Source organism: Eriocheir sinensis, chromosome 7, assembly GCF_024679095.1.
Source record: "Eriocheir sinensis breed Jianghai 21 chromosome 7, ASM2467909v1, whole genome shotgun sequence".
NCBI lineage: Eukaryota > Metazoa > Arthropoda > Malacostraca > Decapoda > Varunidae > Eriocheir > Eriocheir sinensis.
Window position 1 is genome coordinate 15493656 of NC_066515.1, and position 15085 is coordinate 15508740.

General features: G+C 40.3%; 1 protein-coding gene across 1 annotated transcript in view; it reads left to right on the forward strand.

The window, feature by feature from the left end:
• Positions 1-15085, forward strand: part of LOC126992830 (carbonic anhydrase-related protein 10-like) — a 180298-nt gene that overhangs the window by 141840 nt on the left and 23373 nt on the right. Inside the window, exon 5 of the mRNA XM_050851662.1 lies at positions 12444-12665. Coding sequence (XP_050707619.1) covers positions 12444-12665 — 222 coding nt within the window. The remainder of the gene's footprint in view (positions 1-12443; positions 12666-15085) is intronic.

The window sequence follows — 15085 nt, forward strand, 5'->3', positions numbered from 1 at the left end:
ACCCTTCCTTCCCTTTCTCTTTTATGCATTATTTTCTATTTCCTTCACATATTTCAATTCGTTTCTACTTCCTTCCATCTTGTTTTGCTTACTTGGGTTTATCAGTATTTTTTTTCCATCCGCGACCCAATATTCTTCCCTTTCACTATTTTTTTCAACAGATTCCTCATTATCATGTTATACTGTATTTAATATCCATCTTCCCGTGTCCTGTTGTTTTCTCCTCCTTTTTAGCAATGCCTTCATTTTTCCTCTTTCTTTCATTACTTTCCTCCTCGCCTCCTTCGTCTTAACATCCTCTCTCATGAAAATTATCCATAGCATCACCGTTGCAAGATTATCGTACTCAGAACCTCGTATTTACCGGTTTCTGGCCCACTACTGTTGCCAAGAAGCACCAATAATTAACCATTTAAACGATAACCATATATGAAGGCAGTTATTTAGGTGATGAAAGCAGTTTTTTGGGTCTGAAATCGGCAAACATAAGAGGCAGAGTACGACAATCTGGCAACCTTGCATAACATCCTTCTTCCCCGTGGTCTTTTGGTGTTCCCACTTTTTCAACATTCCTTTTTCTTCTCCTTTTCCGCTTATAACTTTTCTGCCCGCCTCCTCCGCCTTAAAATCTTCTCGTGAAAATCATCCTCAATATCCTTTTTCCCCGTGTTCAATTGTGTGTTTTTTTCCTCCTTTTCAGCATTCCTTTTTTCTTCTCCTTTTCCTCTTATTATTTTTCCCCTCGCCGCCTCCGCCTTAAAATCCTCTCTCGTGAAAATCATCCTCAATATCCTTTTTCCCCGTGTTCAATTGTGTTTTTTTTTCCTCCTTTTCAGCATTCCTTTTTTCTTCTCCTTTTCCTCTTCTTACTTTTCCCCTCGCCGCCTCCGCCTTAACATCCTCTCTCGTGAAAATCATCCTCAATATCCTTCCTCCCCGTGTTCAATTGTTTTTTTTTTCCTCCTTTTCAGCATTCCTTTTTTCTTCTCCTTTTCCTCTTATAACTTTTCTGCCCGCCTCCTCCGCTTTAAAATCTTCTAGTGAAAATCATCCTCAATATCCTTCCTCCCCGTGTTCAATTGTGTTTTTTTCCTCCTTTTCAGCATTCCTTTTTTCTTCTCCTTTTCCTCTTCTTACTTTTCCCCTCGCTGCCTCCGCCTTAAAATCCTCTCTCCTGAAAATCATCCTCAATATCCTTTTTCCCCGTGTGTAATTTTTTTTTCTCCTTTTCAGGATTCCTTTTTCTTCTCCTTTTCCTCTTATTATTTTTCAGCTCGCCTCCTCCGCCTTAAAATCCTCTCTCGTGAAAATTATCCTAAACGCGCAATTTGGCGTCTGAAAATTAAGGCGACATCTTATTATCGCGAATCATTAAACCAACGGAAAAAAATAAAAATATATATTCCCGGAGACATACGACTCGCCGCCTAATCTCTCCGCTCGTTTGATATTTCGACTTAGCATTTTACCTTTTTTTACTATTTTTGCCTCGACGGTATGATGATTCGTGTGTGTGTGTGTGTGTGTGTGTGTGTGTTAAGTATCGATTATTCATTTATTCTTTTATTTACGTTGATCGGTTATCGCCGCTGAGCTAATGTGTCTACATCGAGTCTTTTTTTGTTCTATTCACACACACACACACACACACACGGCACTCCATCACACTAGCGCAAATTATTATTCAGCAAGGGACGTATTTTTGATTTAGTGAGCGGAATAACAAACGCTTGAATATAAAAAGCATGAAAACAGGAAGCAGTAATGACACACACACACACACACACACACACACACACGGCGGTATAAGTTTAAAGTGTTTCGCTGCATTTTCCTTAAGTCTTTCCTGAACGCCGAGTCATGCAACTTTGTTTATTCTCTTTATTGTTTTTCTCCTTCCTTTCAAACTTGGTTCAATACGGAAATGACTTCGTAAATAACACGGTGTATGAGAGTTGTTAATTAAGGTATTTGAGGTGTGTGTGTGTGTGTGTGTGTGTTAGGTGACAGGTGCAGATTCACCATTAATATGATATGATGATAATAATAATAATAATAATAATAATAATAATAATAATAATAATAATAATAATAATAATAATAATAATAATAACAAGTAGTAGCAATAGTAGCAGGAGCCGTAGTAGTAGTAGTAGTAGTAGTAGTGGTAGTAGTAGTAGTAGTAGTAGTAGTAGTAGTAGTAGTAGTAGTAGTGGTAACGTTATTCTTATTAGTATATATTTGTTACAACTAATAATAAAGATAATAATAACAATAATAATGATAACAAATGGTAATAATAACATATAACAATAATAGTAATAATACCAATACAACTATCAATCTTATCCATATTTTTCGTATTAATATCAGTACTATCGCCATTAATCCTTCCGTCATTATTACTGCCGCCGCTAGTGTTCGGGTGAAGGCAGGGAACAGCATCGCCTTATTTAATACAAGAGCTGCTTGGAAACCGTCTGCAGCGGAAGGAAGCTGTGTATATATACTCTTTCCTACTCACCTTCCTCCCCGCTCCTCCTTTCCTGGCTCTCCGCTTGCCCTCTGCGCCCTGCCACTCCCCTCCTGACTCCCAACCTCCTGCACCCTCCTCCTTCATCCCTCCTTCCCTCCTTGCAATCTTCACCCTCTGTACCCTCCCCTTCCTCCATTCCTCCTTCCCTCCCTTCCTACCTTCAAACCCCTCTTCCCTCCTCCTCTTCCTCCATTCCTCCTTCTCTACCTTCGCCTCCTGTGACCTCCTCCTCTTCCTCCATTCCCCCATCCCTCCCTTCCTTCACCCCCTCCACCCTCCTCCTCTTCCTCCATTCCTCCTTCCCTCCCTTCCTTCCTTCACCCCTTCTACCCTCCTCCTCTTCCTCCATTCCTCCTTCCCTCCCTTCCTACCTTCACCCCTCTACCCTCCTCCTCTTCCTCCATTTCTCCTTCTCTACCTTCGCCTCCTGTGACCTCCTCCTCCTTCTCCTCCTCCTCCTCCTCCTCCTCCTCCTCCATCCTTAGCTTCAGCCTCTTCCTCCTCCTCCTCCTCTGCAAACTGCCTCGGGAGAAAGGAGGGTCTTAAGGGCAAAACTACCTCCTCCTCCTCCTCCTCCTCCTCCTCCTCCTCCTCCTTAAGGGCAAAACTTCCTCCTCCCAACAACTGGAGAGAGAAAAAACGGCATTAAAACTCACAGTCGTCGTGCGAAAGTCGCCTCATAAAGACACGAGTGCGGGATATTTAACTGGAGATTATGAGTCTGTCACGGGGCGCGGCGAGGAGGAAGAGGAGGTGGAGGCAGGAAATGAGGGAACGTCCGCATTGTGAGTTTGGAGTTTTAATGCCTTTTCTTGCTTTTTCTTTCTCCATTCCGGCATATGAGTAGTGAGGGGGGAGGGGGGTGGTGGTGGTACTGGAGGAGGTGGGGGGGAGAGGAGAGGGAGAGGAAATAAGGTTAGGAGTGAGAGAGAAGGAGAGAGGCACAGAGGGAGAGAGAGAAAGCGGAGGGAGATTATTTGATATGGAAATCATGGAGCCGAGAAGAGAGAGTACGAATATAAGACGAAATTAGAATGAAGAAGTGAATATTAACTTGGGGGAGCGAGGCGATCACTGGCGGAGGAAGTAAGTGATAAAAGGGAAGGGAAAACTCGGGATTAGAAATTATAATAGTAGTGTGTGTGTGTGTGTGTGTGTGTGTGTGTGTGTGTGTGTGTGTGTGTGTGTGTGTGTGTGTGTGTGTGTATGTGTGTGTGTGTGTGTTTGGCTCACCTTAACTTAATTATCCGACGTGGCCCCCTCACCTGAAATCCGCCAAGGTGTGCAATTGAGGTTACCTGAGAGAGAGAGAGTGTGTGTGTATGTGTAGGTATGTGTGTGTGTGAGAGAGAGAGAGAGAGATGGTTATACAAGAGGCTGGTTGGTCCGCACGGTCATTCCTGTTCATCAGACATCACCTGCTCTCCCTTTCTATAAATATCTCACCTTTCCTAGAAGCATCAGACTGACCCTCACCACATGACTGCTTAGCCTGTTTCATGTACCCGCCATTCAATTAAAAGCCTAAACTGTGCCTACGTGTATTTTCTTTTAATTTGAGTATATGGAGCTAAAACCCATCGATACGAGTCCTCCTGAAATTGACTAACATCCCCCTTATTCAAGCAAAGCCCTTCATCTATTTATAAGCTTCAATCTCAACTCACGCCTTGCTTTGCTATAGAATTCCCCCTATTTCCATTTTCCTATTTCTTACTTCTTTTTCTTTTCCTCTTTTTTCCTCTCCCCGTCTTCCTTTCTTACTTACTTCTCTTTCTCCTCTTTCTCCTCCTCTTCCTTCTCTCCTTTTTATTCAAGTTTTACCACCCATGATATCCTATGAAGCCCGTATTTTCCCCATCTTATTCTCCCCTTTCCTTTTAAGTTTTCCTACCCATGATATCCTATGAAGCTTATGTCCTCTCCATTTCTCTCTCCCCTTTTCCTTTCAAGTTTTCCTACCCATGATTTCCTATGAAGCCTAAATCCTCCTCCTTTTTTTCTCTCTCTCCCTTTTCCTTTCAAGTTTTCCCACCCATGATCTCCCATGAAGCCTAAATCCTCCTCCTTTTTTTCTCTCTCTCCCTTTTCCTTTCAAGTTTTCCTACCCATGATTTCCTATGAAGCCTAAATCCTCCTCCTTTTTTTCTCTCTCTCTCTCTCTCTCTCTTTTCCTCTCACCGTTTTCCCACCACTGATCTCCTAGCCCTCCTAAATCTCTCTCTCTCTCTCTCTCTCTCTCTCTCTCTCTCTCTCTCTCTCTCTCTCTCTCTCTCTCTCTCTCTCTCTCTCTCTCTCTCTCTCTCTCTCTCTCTCTCTCTCTCTCTCTCTCTCTCTCTCTCTCTCTCTTCCTTTCAAGTTTTCCTACCCATGATTTCTTATTAAGCCTATATCTTTCTCCTCTTTTTCTTCCCTTTCCTTTCAAGTTTCTCTACCCATGAATTCCTTTAGTTATTCTCTTTTGCACATATTCTAACATGGCTTTACGCAATTCATGATGAGGAGGCCAAAGCTTAATGACAGTGAGGGATAGAGGGAAAGGGGAGTACTTGTTTCATTCTGGTCGTCAAACTATACTTGTGTTTAATCCCTTCTCCCCGTCTTCCTTTTCTTTTTCCTTTCTGCCTTCTTTCTCTTCCTCTTCTTCCTCCTTCTTCTCCTATCATTTCCGCATTTTTTACTTCTTTTTCTTTTCCTCTTCTTCTTCTTCTCCTCGTTTTCCTTCCTTGCTTCCTTCTCTTCTTTCTCCTCCTCTTCCGTTTCCTCTTCTCCTCTCTCTCTCTCTCTCTCTCTCTCTCTCTCTCTCTCTCTCTCTCTCTCTCTCTCTCTCTCTCTCTCTCTCTCTCTCTCTCTCTCTCTCTCTCTCTCTCTCTCTCTCTCTCTCTCTCTCTCTCTCTCTCTCTCTCTCTCTCTCTCTCTCTCTCTCTCTCTCTCTCTCTCTCTCTCAATCCTTCTAAATCTCCTCCTCATCTCACAATCCTTCTCTTCCCTCAACCTCTTCTAATAACTCCTAACACTCATTTCTCTTTCCTGACCCCCTTTTCCCTCCCTCCTCTCCTCCCTCCCTCCCTCCCTCATTCAAGATAACGAAGTCGCAAGGACGTGCCAAGGAAATGGTTGGAATTTGCACTTTGTCACAAACCAAAACAGAGACGGGAAACAGTTGACAAAGATAGTATGGTCTCTCTCTCTCTCTCCCTCTCTCTCTTTTTTTCTACCCCCTTCTCGCTCTCTCTCTCCCTCTCTCTCTCTCTCCCTCTCTTTCTCTACCCCCCTTGCTCTCTCCCGCTCCATCCCTCTCTCTCTCTCTTTTTTTCTACCCCCTTCTCGCTCTCTCTCTCTCTCCCTCTCTCTCTCTCTCCTTCTCTTTCTCTACCCCCCTTGCTCTCTCCCGCTCCATCCCTCTCTCTCTCTTTTCTTCTACCCCCTTCTCGCTCTCTCTCTCTCTCCCTCTCTCTCTCGCTCGCTCGCTCTCTCTCTCAACCAAGTTCCCAGCGGTCTTTGCCCTGAATTGGGAACTGGATCTTTTCTCCTTTTCATCCTTCCTCCCTCCTTCGTGCTGTGAATAAGAGAGAGAGAGAGAGAGAGAGTTTTGTACTGATGGCATGGGACACTCGGAGCAGAATCGCGCTTTTTTATGGAGATTTTTTCAAACGAGGTAGAACAGTTTCCTTCTCCTTCGCCTCCCTTCCTGGCTGCCTCCCTCATTTCCCTCCTACCTTCCTTCCTTCCTTCCTTTCTTCCTTCCCTACTCCTCTTTTTTGTCTTCTCTCCTTCTTCCCTTCTTTATTTTCCTCCTTAATCCTTTCTTCTCCTTTTTTCTTCTCTCCTTCTTTCCTTTTTCATTTCCTTCCTTCCTTCCTTCCTTCCTTTTCTACTCCTCTTTTTTTTCTTCTCTTTCTCTTCCCTTCTTCATTTCCTTCCTTCCTTTCCTTCTACTCCTTTCTTCTTCTCTTCCTCTTCCCTTCTTCATTTTTTTCCTTCCTTCCTTTCCTACTCCTCTTTTTTTTCTTCTCTTCCTCTTCCCTTCTTCTTCCTTTTTCTTCCTCTTTCTGATCTTCCTCCCTTCCTACCTTCCTTCTCTTCCTCCTCCTCCTTTCTTCTCTTCCTCTTTCTTTTCATATCTTCCTTTACTTCTTTCTTTGTTTTCATTTTCTTCCTCTTTCTTCCTCTTCCTCCCTTCTTACCTTCCTCCTTTGTCTTCCTCTCCCCGCCTTCCTTCTTTTTACTTTGTTCCTTTCTTTCTCTTCTTCCTCCTCCTCCTTTCTCTCCTTTTTACTTCTTTTTCTTTGTCTTCTTCTTCTTCTTCTTCTCCTCGTCTTCTAACCTTCCTTCTCTTTCTCCTCTTCCTCCTCCTCCTCTTCCTTCTCCCTTTTTCCTCCTCCTCCTCCTTAATTTTCTCCCCCTTCCTTTCTAGTCTCCCTCTCTTCCTCCTCTTTCATTCCTCCTCCTCCTCCTCCTCCTCCTCCTCCTCGTCCCTTTCATTCACCCCTTCAAGCCTCTTTATAGCCTTGAGGAGTTCAGGATAAGATTGAGTGTGTGTGTGTGTGTGTGTGTGTGTGTGTGTGTGTGTGTGTGTGTGTGTGTGTGACAGACAGGCGGATAAACACAGCATCCCTTACCTCAGTCTCACATCATTCATCTCACATTTTCTCTCCCACATTCTCCCTCTCCCTCACATATCATCTCCTCCTCCTCCTCCTCCTCCTCCTCCTCCTCCTCCTCCTTTCTTGTTTCCTCCTCTCCAACACTCTGTCTTCCTCTCCTCCCCTTCCTGTCCTTCGTTTTCCTTCTTCCTTCAGTGTTGTTTCCTCTCTCTCTCTCTCTCTCTCTCTCTCTCTCTCTCTCTCTCTCTCTCTCTCTCTCTCTCTCTCTCTCTCTCTCTCTCTCTCTCTCTCTCTCATTCATTTTTCTCATTCGCTTTGTATTTTTTTGCTTTTTCTTTGATTATTTTTTTTCTTTCTTACGTTTTTTTATCTTTCTTTTCTTTTTTCTTTCATTTTCTTCTTTTTTTCTATTTTTCTTTCTCGATTTCTTTCTTGTTTTCTTTCGTCAAATCTTCCTTCATATCTCTCTCTCTCTCTCTCTCTCTCTCTCTCTCTCTCTCTCTCTCTCTCTCTCTCTCTCTCTCTCTCTCTCTCTCTCTCTCTCTCTCTCTCTCTCTCTCTCTCTCTCTCTCTCTCGTATTTCCATTTCTTTCATTTATATTTTTTCCCCTATGGAATTCTTTTATCTGACTTTTTTTTCTTTCTTTATCTATCTTTTTTTTGTACTTCAGTTTTATTTTTTCTCTTTTCCTCTTCTCCCTTACTCTATCATTCCCTTCTTTCTTCATTTTCCATTTCTATTATTTTCTATTCTACTTTTGTTTTGTTTTCTTTTTCTGTCTATTTTTTTTGTAGCTCACTCTTAGTTTCCTTTTTCTCCTTTCTCTTCTGTTTATTAAGTTTCTCCTGTTCCTCCTCCTTCATTCTTTTCTTCTACTTTTGTTTCCTCTTTCAAAACACTATTAACCTATTTTCTCTTATTTATCCATGTCTTAATTTTCCTCTTCTCTCTCTTCTGTTTCTTTATTTATTTCCCTCCTCCTTCATTCTTTTCATCTACTTTTGTTTCCTTTTTCAAAACCCTATTAACCTATTTTCTCGTATTTCCAGACTTTTTTTTCTTTTTCCTCAACCATTTTTGTGTATCTCAGTCTTAATTTTGTTTTTCTTCTTTCTCTTCTCTTTCTTAATTTTCTCCTGCCTCCTCCTTCATTCTCTTCATCTACTTTTGTTTCCTCTTTCAAAACCCTATTAACCTATTTTCTCTTATTTTCCTTATCTATCTTTTTTTTTGTACCTCAGTCTTAATTTCCCTCTTCTCCTCTCTCTTCTGCTTCTTCATTTTTTCCTTCCTCCTCCTTCATTCTTTTCATCTACTCTTGTTTCCTCTTTCAAAACCCAATTAATTTATTTTCTTTTATTTTCAAACTTACTTTTTTTCTCTTTCTCTCTTTAACTATCTTTTTTTTCGTATTTCAGTCTTTGTTTTCCTCTTCTTCTCTTTCTTAATTTCTGTTCTACTTTTCTTTCCTCTTTCAAAACCCTATTAATTCATTTTCTCCTATTTTTAAACTTACTTCTTTTCTCTTTCTGCAGTCTTTGTTTTCCTCTTCTTCTCTTTCTTAATTTTCTCCTTTCTTCTTCATTCTGTTCTACTTTTCTTTCCTCTTTCAAAACCCTGTTGATATATTTTCTCTTATTTTCAAACCTATTTTTTCCATCTCCCTTTTACATCATCTATTTTACAGGTTCCTTTTTTTTCCAATCTCTTCAACAGCCTTCTAATTATACATGTACCTCTCTTTTTTTTTTTCTTTTTTTTTTGTTCATCTTGTTTTTTTCTACTTTTCTTTCCTCTTTCAAAACCCTATTAATTTTTTTTACATCTCCCTTTTACATTATTTAGTTTACAGTTCCTCTTTTTTTTTCAATCACTTCAACAGCCTTCTAAATATACTCGTACCTCTCTTTTTTTTTTTTTGTTCATCATGTTTTTCTTCTTCTTTTCTTCTTCTTCTCTTTCATCTTTCAAAACCTTATTATTATTTTTTTCCATCTCCCTTTAACATCACTTATTTTACAGTTCCTCTTTTTCCCAATCCCTTCAACAGCTTTTTAAATATACACGTAACTTATTTTCCTTCTATTTTATCCACCTTGTTTTTCTTTTCTCAGTCTCCCTTCCACTTCAACTCCTATTTCCTTTTCTCTCAAGTATTTCCTCCTCTTACCTTTACTTCAGTCTTTCTTTCTCCTTCTTCTTCCTCTTCTTCTTCTCTCAAATCCTTCCAAACTTGCTTCTTCCTCTTTCATTCTCTCACTTTCCTTTCATCTTACACTTTAGATCTGCGCGTGTTTCCTCCTTTCTCAAATCTTTCTGTGTCTATCTTATTTTTTTTCGTTAAACTTTTTTCCTTCCTCTCCACTGACTTTTTTTTTTGTCCTTGTTCCCTCAGCTTTCACCTCACTTTTTTCCCCTTCTTTTCCCTTTCGCTTTTCCTTTAACTTTAGCTTTCAACTCGCTTTTTTTCCCTTTAGCTTTTTATCCTTTAGTTTTTTTTCCATTTTTTTCCTATTTTTCCTTTTTTTTCCTTTTTTTTCTTTAGGTGTTAACCCGTTAGCTTTTTCCCTTTTTCCTTTATTTGCCCTTTAGCTTTTTCCCTTTTTCCTTTTTTCCCTTTAGCTTTTTCCCTTTTTCCTTTTTTCCCTTTAGCTTTTTCCCTTTTTCCTTTTTTCCCTTTAGCTTTTTCCCTTTTTCCTTTTTTCCTTTAGCTTTTTCCCTTTTTCCTTTTTTTCCCTTTAGCTTTTTCCCTTTTTCCTTTTTTTCCTTTAGCTTTTTCCCTTTTTCCTTATTTTTCTTTAGCTTTTTCCCTTTTTCCTTTTTTCCCTTTAACTTTTTCCCTTTTTCCTTTTTTTCCGTTTAGCTTTTATCACCTTTAGTTCTTTTCCTTTTTTCCCTTTAGCTTTTTCATTTAACTTTTTCCATTTTTTCCTTTTTTTCCTTTAGCTATTTTCCTCTTTTTTCCCTTTATCTTTTTCCTTTTTCCACTTTTTTTCCCTTTATCTTTTTCCTTTTTTCCCTTTTTCCCTGTAGCTTTTTTCCTTTTTTCCCTTTTTTCCTTTTATCTTTTTCCTTATTTCCCTTTTTTCCCTTTATCTTTTTCCTTTTTTCCCTTTTTTCCCTTTATCTTTTTCCTTTTTCCCCTTTTTTCCCTTTAGTTTTTTCCCTCTTCCCTTTTAGCTTTTTTCACTTAGCTTTTTCATTTTTTCCCTTTTCCCTGTAACTTTTTTCCCTTTAGCTTTTTTTCCTTTTCTCTTTTTTCTCTTTAGCTTTTTCCCTTTTTTTCCTTGTTTTCTTTAGCTCACTTTTTTTCTCTTTAGCTTTTTCCTTTTTTTCTTTTTTCCTTAAGCTTTTCCCTTTAGCTATTTTCCACTTTAGCTTTTTCCTTTTTTTCCTTTAACTTTTTCCCTTTTAGCTATTTTCCACTTTAGCTTTTTCCTTTTTTTCCTTTAACTTTTTCCCTTTTAGCTTTTTTTTCCTTTAGCTTTTTCCTGTAGCTTTTCCCCTTTTTTTCTTTGTCCCTTTTTTCCTTTAGCTTTTTTCCCTTTTTCCCTTTAGCTGTCTTTCCCTTTAGCTTTCCCTTTCCTTCTCCCTTTAGCTTTCAACTCGCTTTTTTTCTTCCTTTTTTCCCTTCCTTATTTTTCCTCCTTTTTTTGTCCTTACTCCCTTAACTTTCAATTCACTTTTTTTCCTCCTTTTTTTTCCTTACTCCTTTAACTTCCAACTCACTTTTTTCCTCTTTTTTCCCCTCCTTTTTTCCCCTCCGTTTTTTCCTTACTCCTTTAACTTTCAACTCACTTTTTTCCTCTTTTTCTCCTCCTTTTTCCCCTCCGTTTTTTCCTATTCCTTTAACTTTCAACTCACTTTTTTCCTCTTTTTCTCCTCCTTTTTCCCCTCCGTTTTTTCCTTACTCCTTTAGCTTTCAACTCACTTTTTTCCTCTTTTTCCCCTCCTTTTTTCCCCTCCGTTTTTTCCTTACTCCTTTAGCTTTCATCTCACTTTTTTCCTTTTTTTTCTCCTCCTTTTTCCCATTCGTTCTTTCCTTACTCCTTTAACTTCCAACTCACTTTCCTCTTTTTCTCCTCCTTTTTCCCCTCCGTTTTTTCCTTACTCCTTCAACTTTCAACTCACTTTTTTCCTCTTTTTTCCCCTCCTTTTTTCCCTCCGTTTTTTCTTTACTCCTTTAACTTTCAACTCACTTTTTTCCTCTTTTTCCCCTCCTTTTTTTCCTTGCGCCTTTCGCTTTCACCTCACTTATTTTCCCTCCTCTACCAAGTCTATTCTTTTTATATCTTTTACCTTTGTCCTTCCTCCGGCGCCCTCGTAACCATTCAATTTTAAATCTCGATCTACCTGTATTTCTTCCTTTCCACAGTCTTTCTAGTTTCGCTCCTCACCTTTGTTTCCGCCCCTTTCACCGCTTGCAGAGTCCTATTAATTTATTTCCTCCTATTTCCAAACTTACTTTTTTTTCTTTTTTTCTTTAACTAATCTTTTTTTTTTACTTCTCCTCTCATTTGCTTCTCTTTTTTTTAGTTATCTCCTTCTTCCTCCTTCATCTTTTTCTTCTAATTTTCTTTCCTCGTTTCTGAATCCGGTTAATTTATTTTCTCTTATTTCCAAACTTTTTTTTTCTTTTTTTCCATAACTATCTTTTTTTTTGTACTTCTGTTCCTTTTCTCCTCTCTTCTCTTTCTTAATTCTCTCCCTCCTCCTCCTTCATCTTTTTCTCCTACTTTTCTTTCCTCATTTCAAAACACTGTTAATTTGTTTTCTCTTAATTTCAAACTTACTTTTTATTCTTTTTCCTTAACTATCCATTTTTGCACTTAGTCTTACTCTTTTATCTCGTGTCTCAACCTCATCGATCCTTACAGATTTTTCTTTCCTCTTTCAAAACCCTATTAATATATTTTCTCCTATTTCCAAACTTATTTTCATTCTTTTCCTTAACTGTCTATTTTTGTATTTTATCTTACTTTCTTATCTCGTGTCTCAACCTCATCGATCCTTACAGATTTTTCTTTCCTCTTTCAAAACCTCATTAATTTATTTTCTCCTATTTCCAAACTTACTGTCTTTTCTTTTTCCTTCAGTATCCATTTTTGTACCTAGTTTTATTCTCCCATCACGTGTTTTAATCTCATCGATCCTTATAGGTTTTTCTTTCCTTTTTCAAAACATTATTAATATATTTTCTCCTATTTCCAAACTTACTGTCTTCGTTTTCCTTCAGTATCCATTTTTGTATCTCGTCTTATTCTCCCATCACGTGTCTTAACCTCATCGATCCTTACAGGTGGGCGAGAACGGGAACGATGAGATACGCATCCTCTCCTCTGGGTTCGGGAAGGTGACGTACAGGGGACAGAACTGGCCCATCCGTCACCTGTCCCTGGCCGGCCTCCTGCCCAGCACACATCACTACATGACCTACGACGGCTCCACCACGCACCCCGGATGTTGGGAGACCACCACCTGGCTCATCATGAACAAGCCCATCTACATCACTAAGCAGGAGGTGAGCGGGGAAGCCAAAGTAATACACGGTTCGAGAGACCTTTGGGCGCCCAGACACACACATTTAATTAACAAGGCTTCCGTCTGAGTTGTGGCCATTTCCAGGGGTAGTTTTATGGTCCTGGTGGTGGTGTGACCCTTCTCCTGTGCCATGAAGGTAAAGAAGCATTCATGGGGACGCGTTTAACCTCATTTTTAGCCTTTAGAAATTATTGTATTCTTAAACATTTCGGAGCCCAGACACACACATTTAACAAGGCTTTCGTCGGAGTTGTGGCCATTTCCAGGGGTAGATGTATGGTCCTGGTGGTGATGTGATCCTTCTCCTGTACCGTGAACGTAAAGAAGCATTCATGGGGACGCGTTCAACCTCATTTTTAGCCTTTAGAAATTATTGTATTCTTAAACATTTCGGCGCCCAGACACACATTTAACAAGGCTTTCGTCGGAGTTGTGGTCCTGGTGGTGATGTGACCCTTCTCCTGTGCCATGAACGTAAAGGAGCATTCATGGGGACGCGTTTAACCTCATTTTTAGCCTTTAGAAATTATTGTATTCTTAAACATTTCGGCGCCCAGACACACATTTTACAAGGCTTTCCGGAGTTGTAGGGCATTTCCAGGGGTAGATGTATGGTCCTGGTGGTGGTGTGACCCTTCTCCTGTGCCATGAACGTAAAGAAGCATTCATGGGGACGCGTTTAGCCTCCTTTTTAGCCCTTAAAAATTATTGTATTCTTAAACATTTCGGCGCCCAGACACACACATTTAACAAGGCTTTCGTCGGAGTTGTGGGCATTTCCAGGGGTAGTTTTATGACCCTGGTGGTAGTGTGACCCTTCTCCTGCACCATGAACGTAAAGAAACAGTCATGGGGATGCGTTTAACCTCATTTTTAGCCTTTATAAATGATTAATGTAGGAGAAGGAAGCGGCTACAAATACGGCCCGTTAGCACTTTCAAGAGGGGAGGATCAGGACCTGTGAATCTAGTTACCATTTTCGTTTATGTATCTTACGTTTGCTTCATAAGAGGAACAAGTTGAGAGCACTCTTTGTATTGCGTTGTCCAGCCCTTGGTGTGTCTCTATTAGCGTACAGATAATGGGGCGTAGATGGAGGGGTCGACAGGGCAGTACAGGCCATCACCGGTCCATCGTGAACAAATTAATTTACATTACCAAACAAGGGAGGGAGACCAGGAGAGCGGGATGTGTGGAGATAGAGAGATTAATATGGAGGTGTATAGAGGAACGATGAGAGAGCCTGAAAAAATTGTAATGTCAGTAAATAGATAAATGAATAATAATAATGTTTTAAAGGCAGATACACAGACTTAAATACTGTTAGAAAGAGGGAGACGCATGGACTGAGGAGAGATAGATGGATAGATCGATACAAAGAGACTGACAGGCAGGGATAGACAGACAATTAGACGAGCAGAAAGAACGAACGAGAAGACGAACAAATGACCTTATATGTGTAACGAGAATTGCCTTTAATATCAAGAAGGGAAAGGGAAGGGAAGATGGGAGATTTTGGGAAGGAGGTGAATGAAGGGGATAAATTATGGGAAGGGAGAGAGGGGAAGTGAAGGGGGATAATGGAATGGCAGGGAAAGGGTTGTCGAGAGGGAACGATGGTGGGAGAGGAAGGGAAAACAACCTCAAATATCAAGGAAAATCACCCCACATCATTACGACATCTATCTCTGTGTGGTGAACAGTAAGATAGGCTACGTTGGGTTAGGTTAAGGGAGGTTTTCAGCTTGTAGAACTTAAGGGAAGATGGGTGATTTTGGGAAAGGAGGTGAACGAAGGGGATAGCTTGCGGGAGGGGTAAGAGAAGAAGTGAAGGGGGATAATGGAATGGCAGGGAAAGGGTTGTCGAGAGGGAACGATGGTGGGAGAGGAAGGGAAAACAACCTCAATATCAAGGAAAATCACCCATAACATTACATCTATCTCTGTGTGGTGAACAGTAAGATAGGCTACGTTGGGTTAGGTTAAGGGAGGTTTTCAGCTTGTAGAACTTAAGGGAAGATGGGAGATTTTGGGAAAGGAGGTGAACGAAGGGGAGAAATTTTGGGAAGGGAAAGAGAGGAAGTGAAGGGAGAGTAATGGAATGGCAGGGAAAGGGTTGTCGAGAGGGAGGGAGCGTGGGAAAGGAAGGGAAAACAGCCTCAATATCAAGGAAAATCACCCCACAGCATTACGACCTCAGTTCTCTCGTCTGTAAATCAAAGAGAAAAGAAGTTCAGGCAATTAGATTTGTCATGCGAGGTTCAATTGAGTTGCTAATCATACCAACCGGTTTCCATAATATTATTCGATCTCCTTCATGGGTAGGCTCACAACTTTTCAGTCACCCCTCGTATCTCTGTGTGGTGAACAGTAAGATAGGCTACGTTGGGTTAGGCTTAG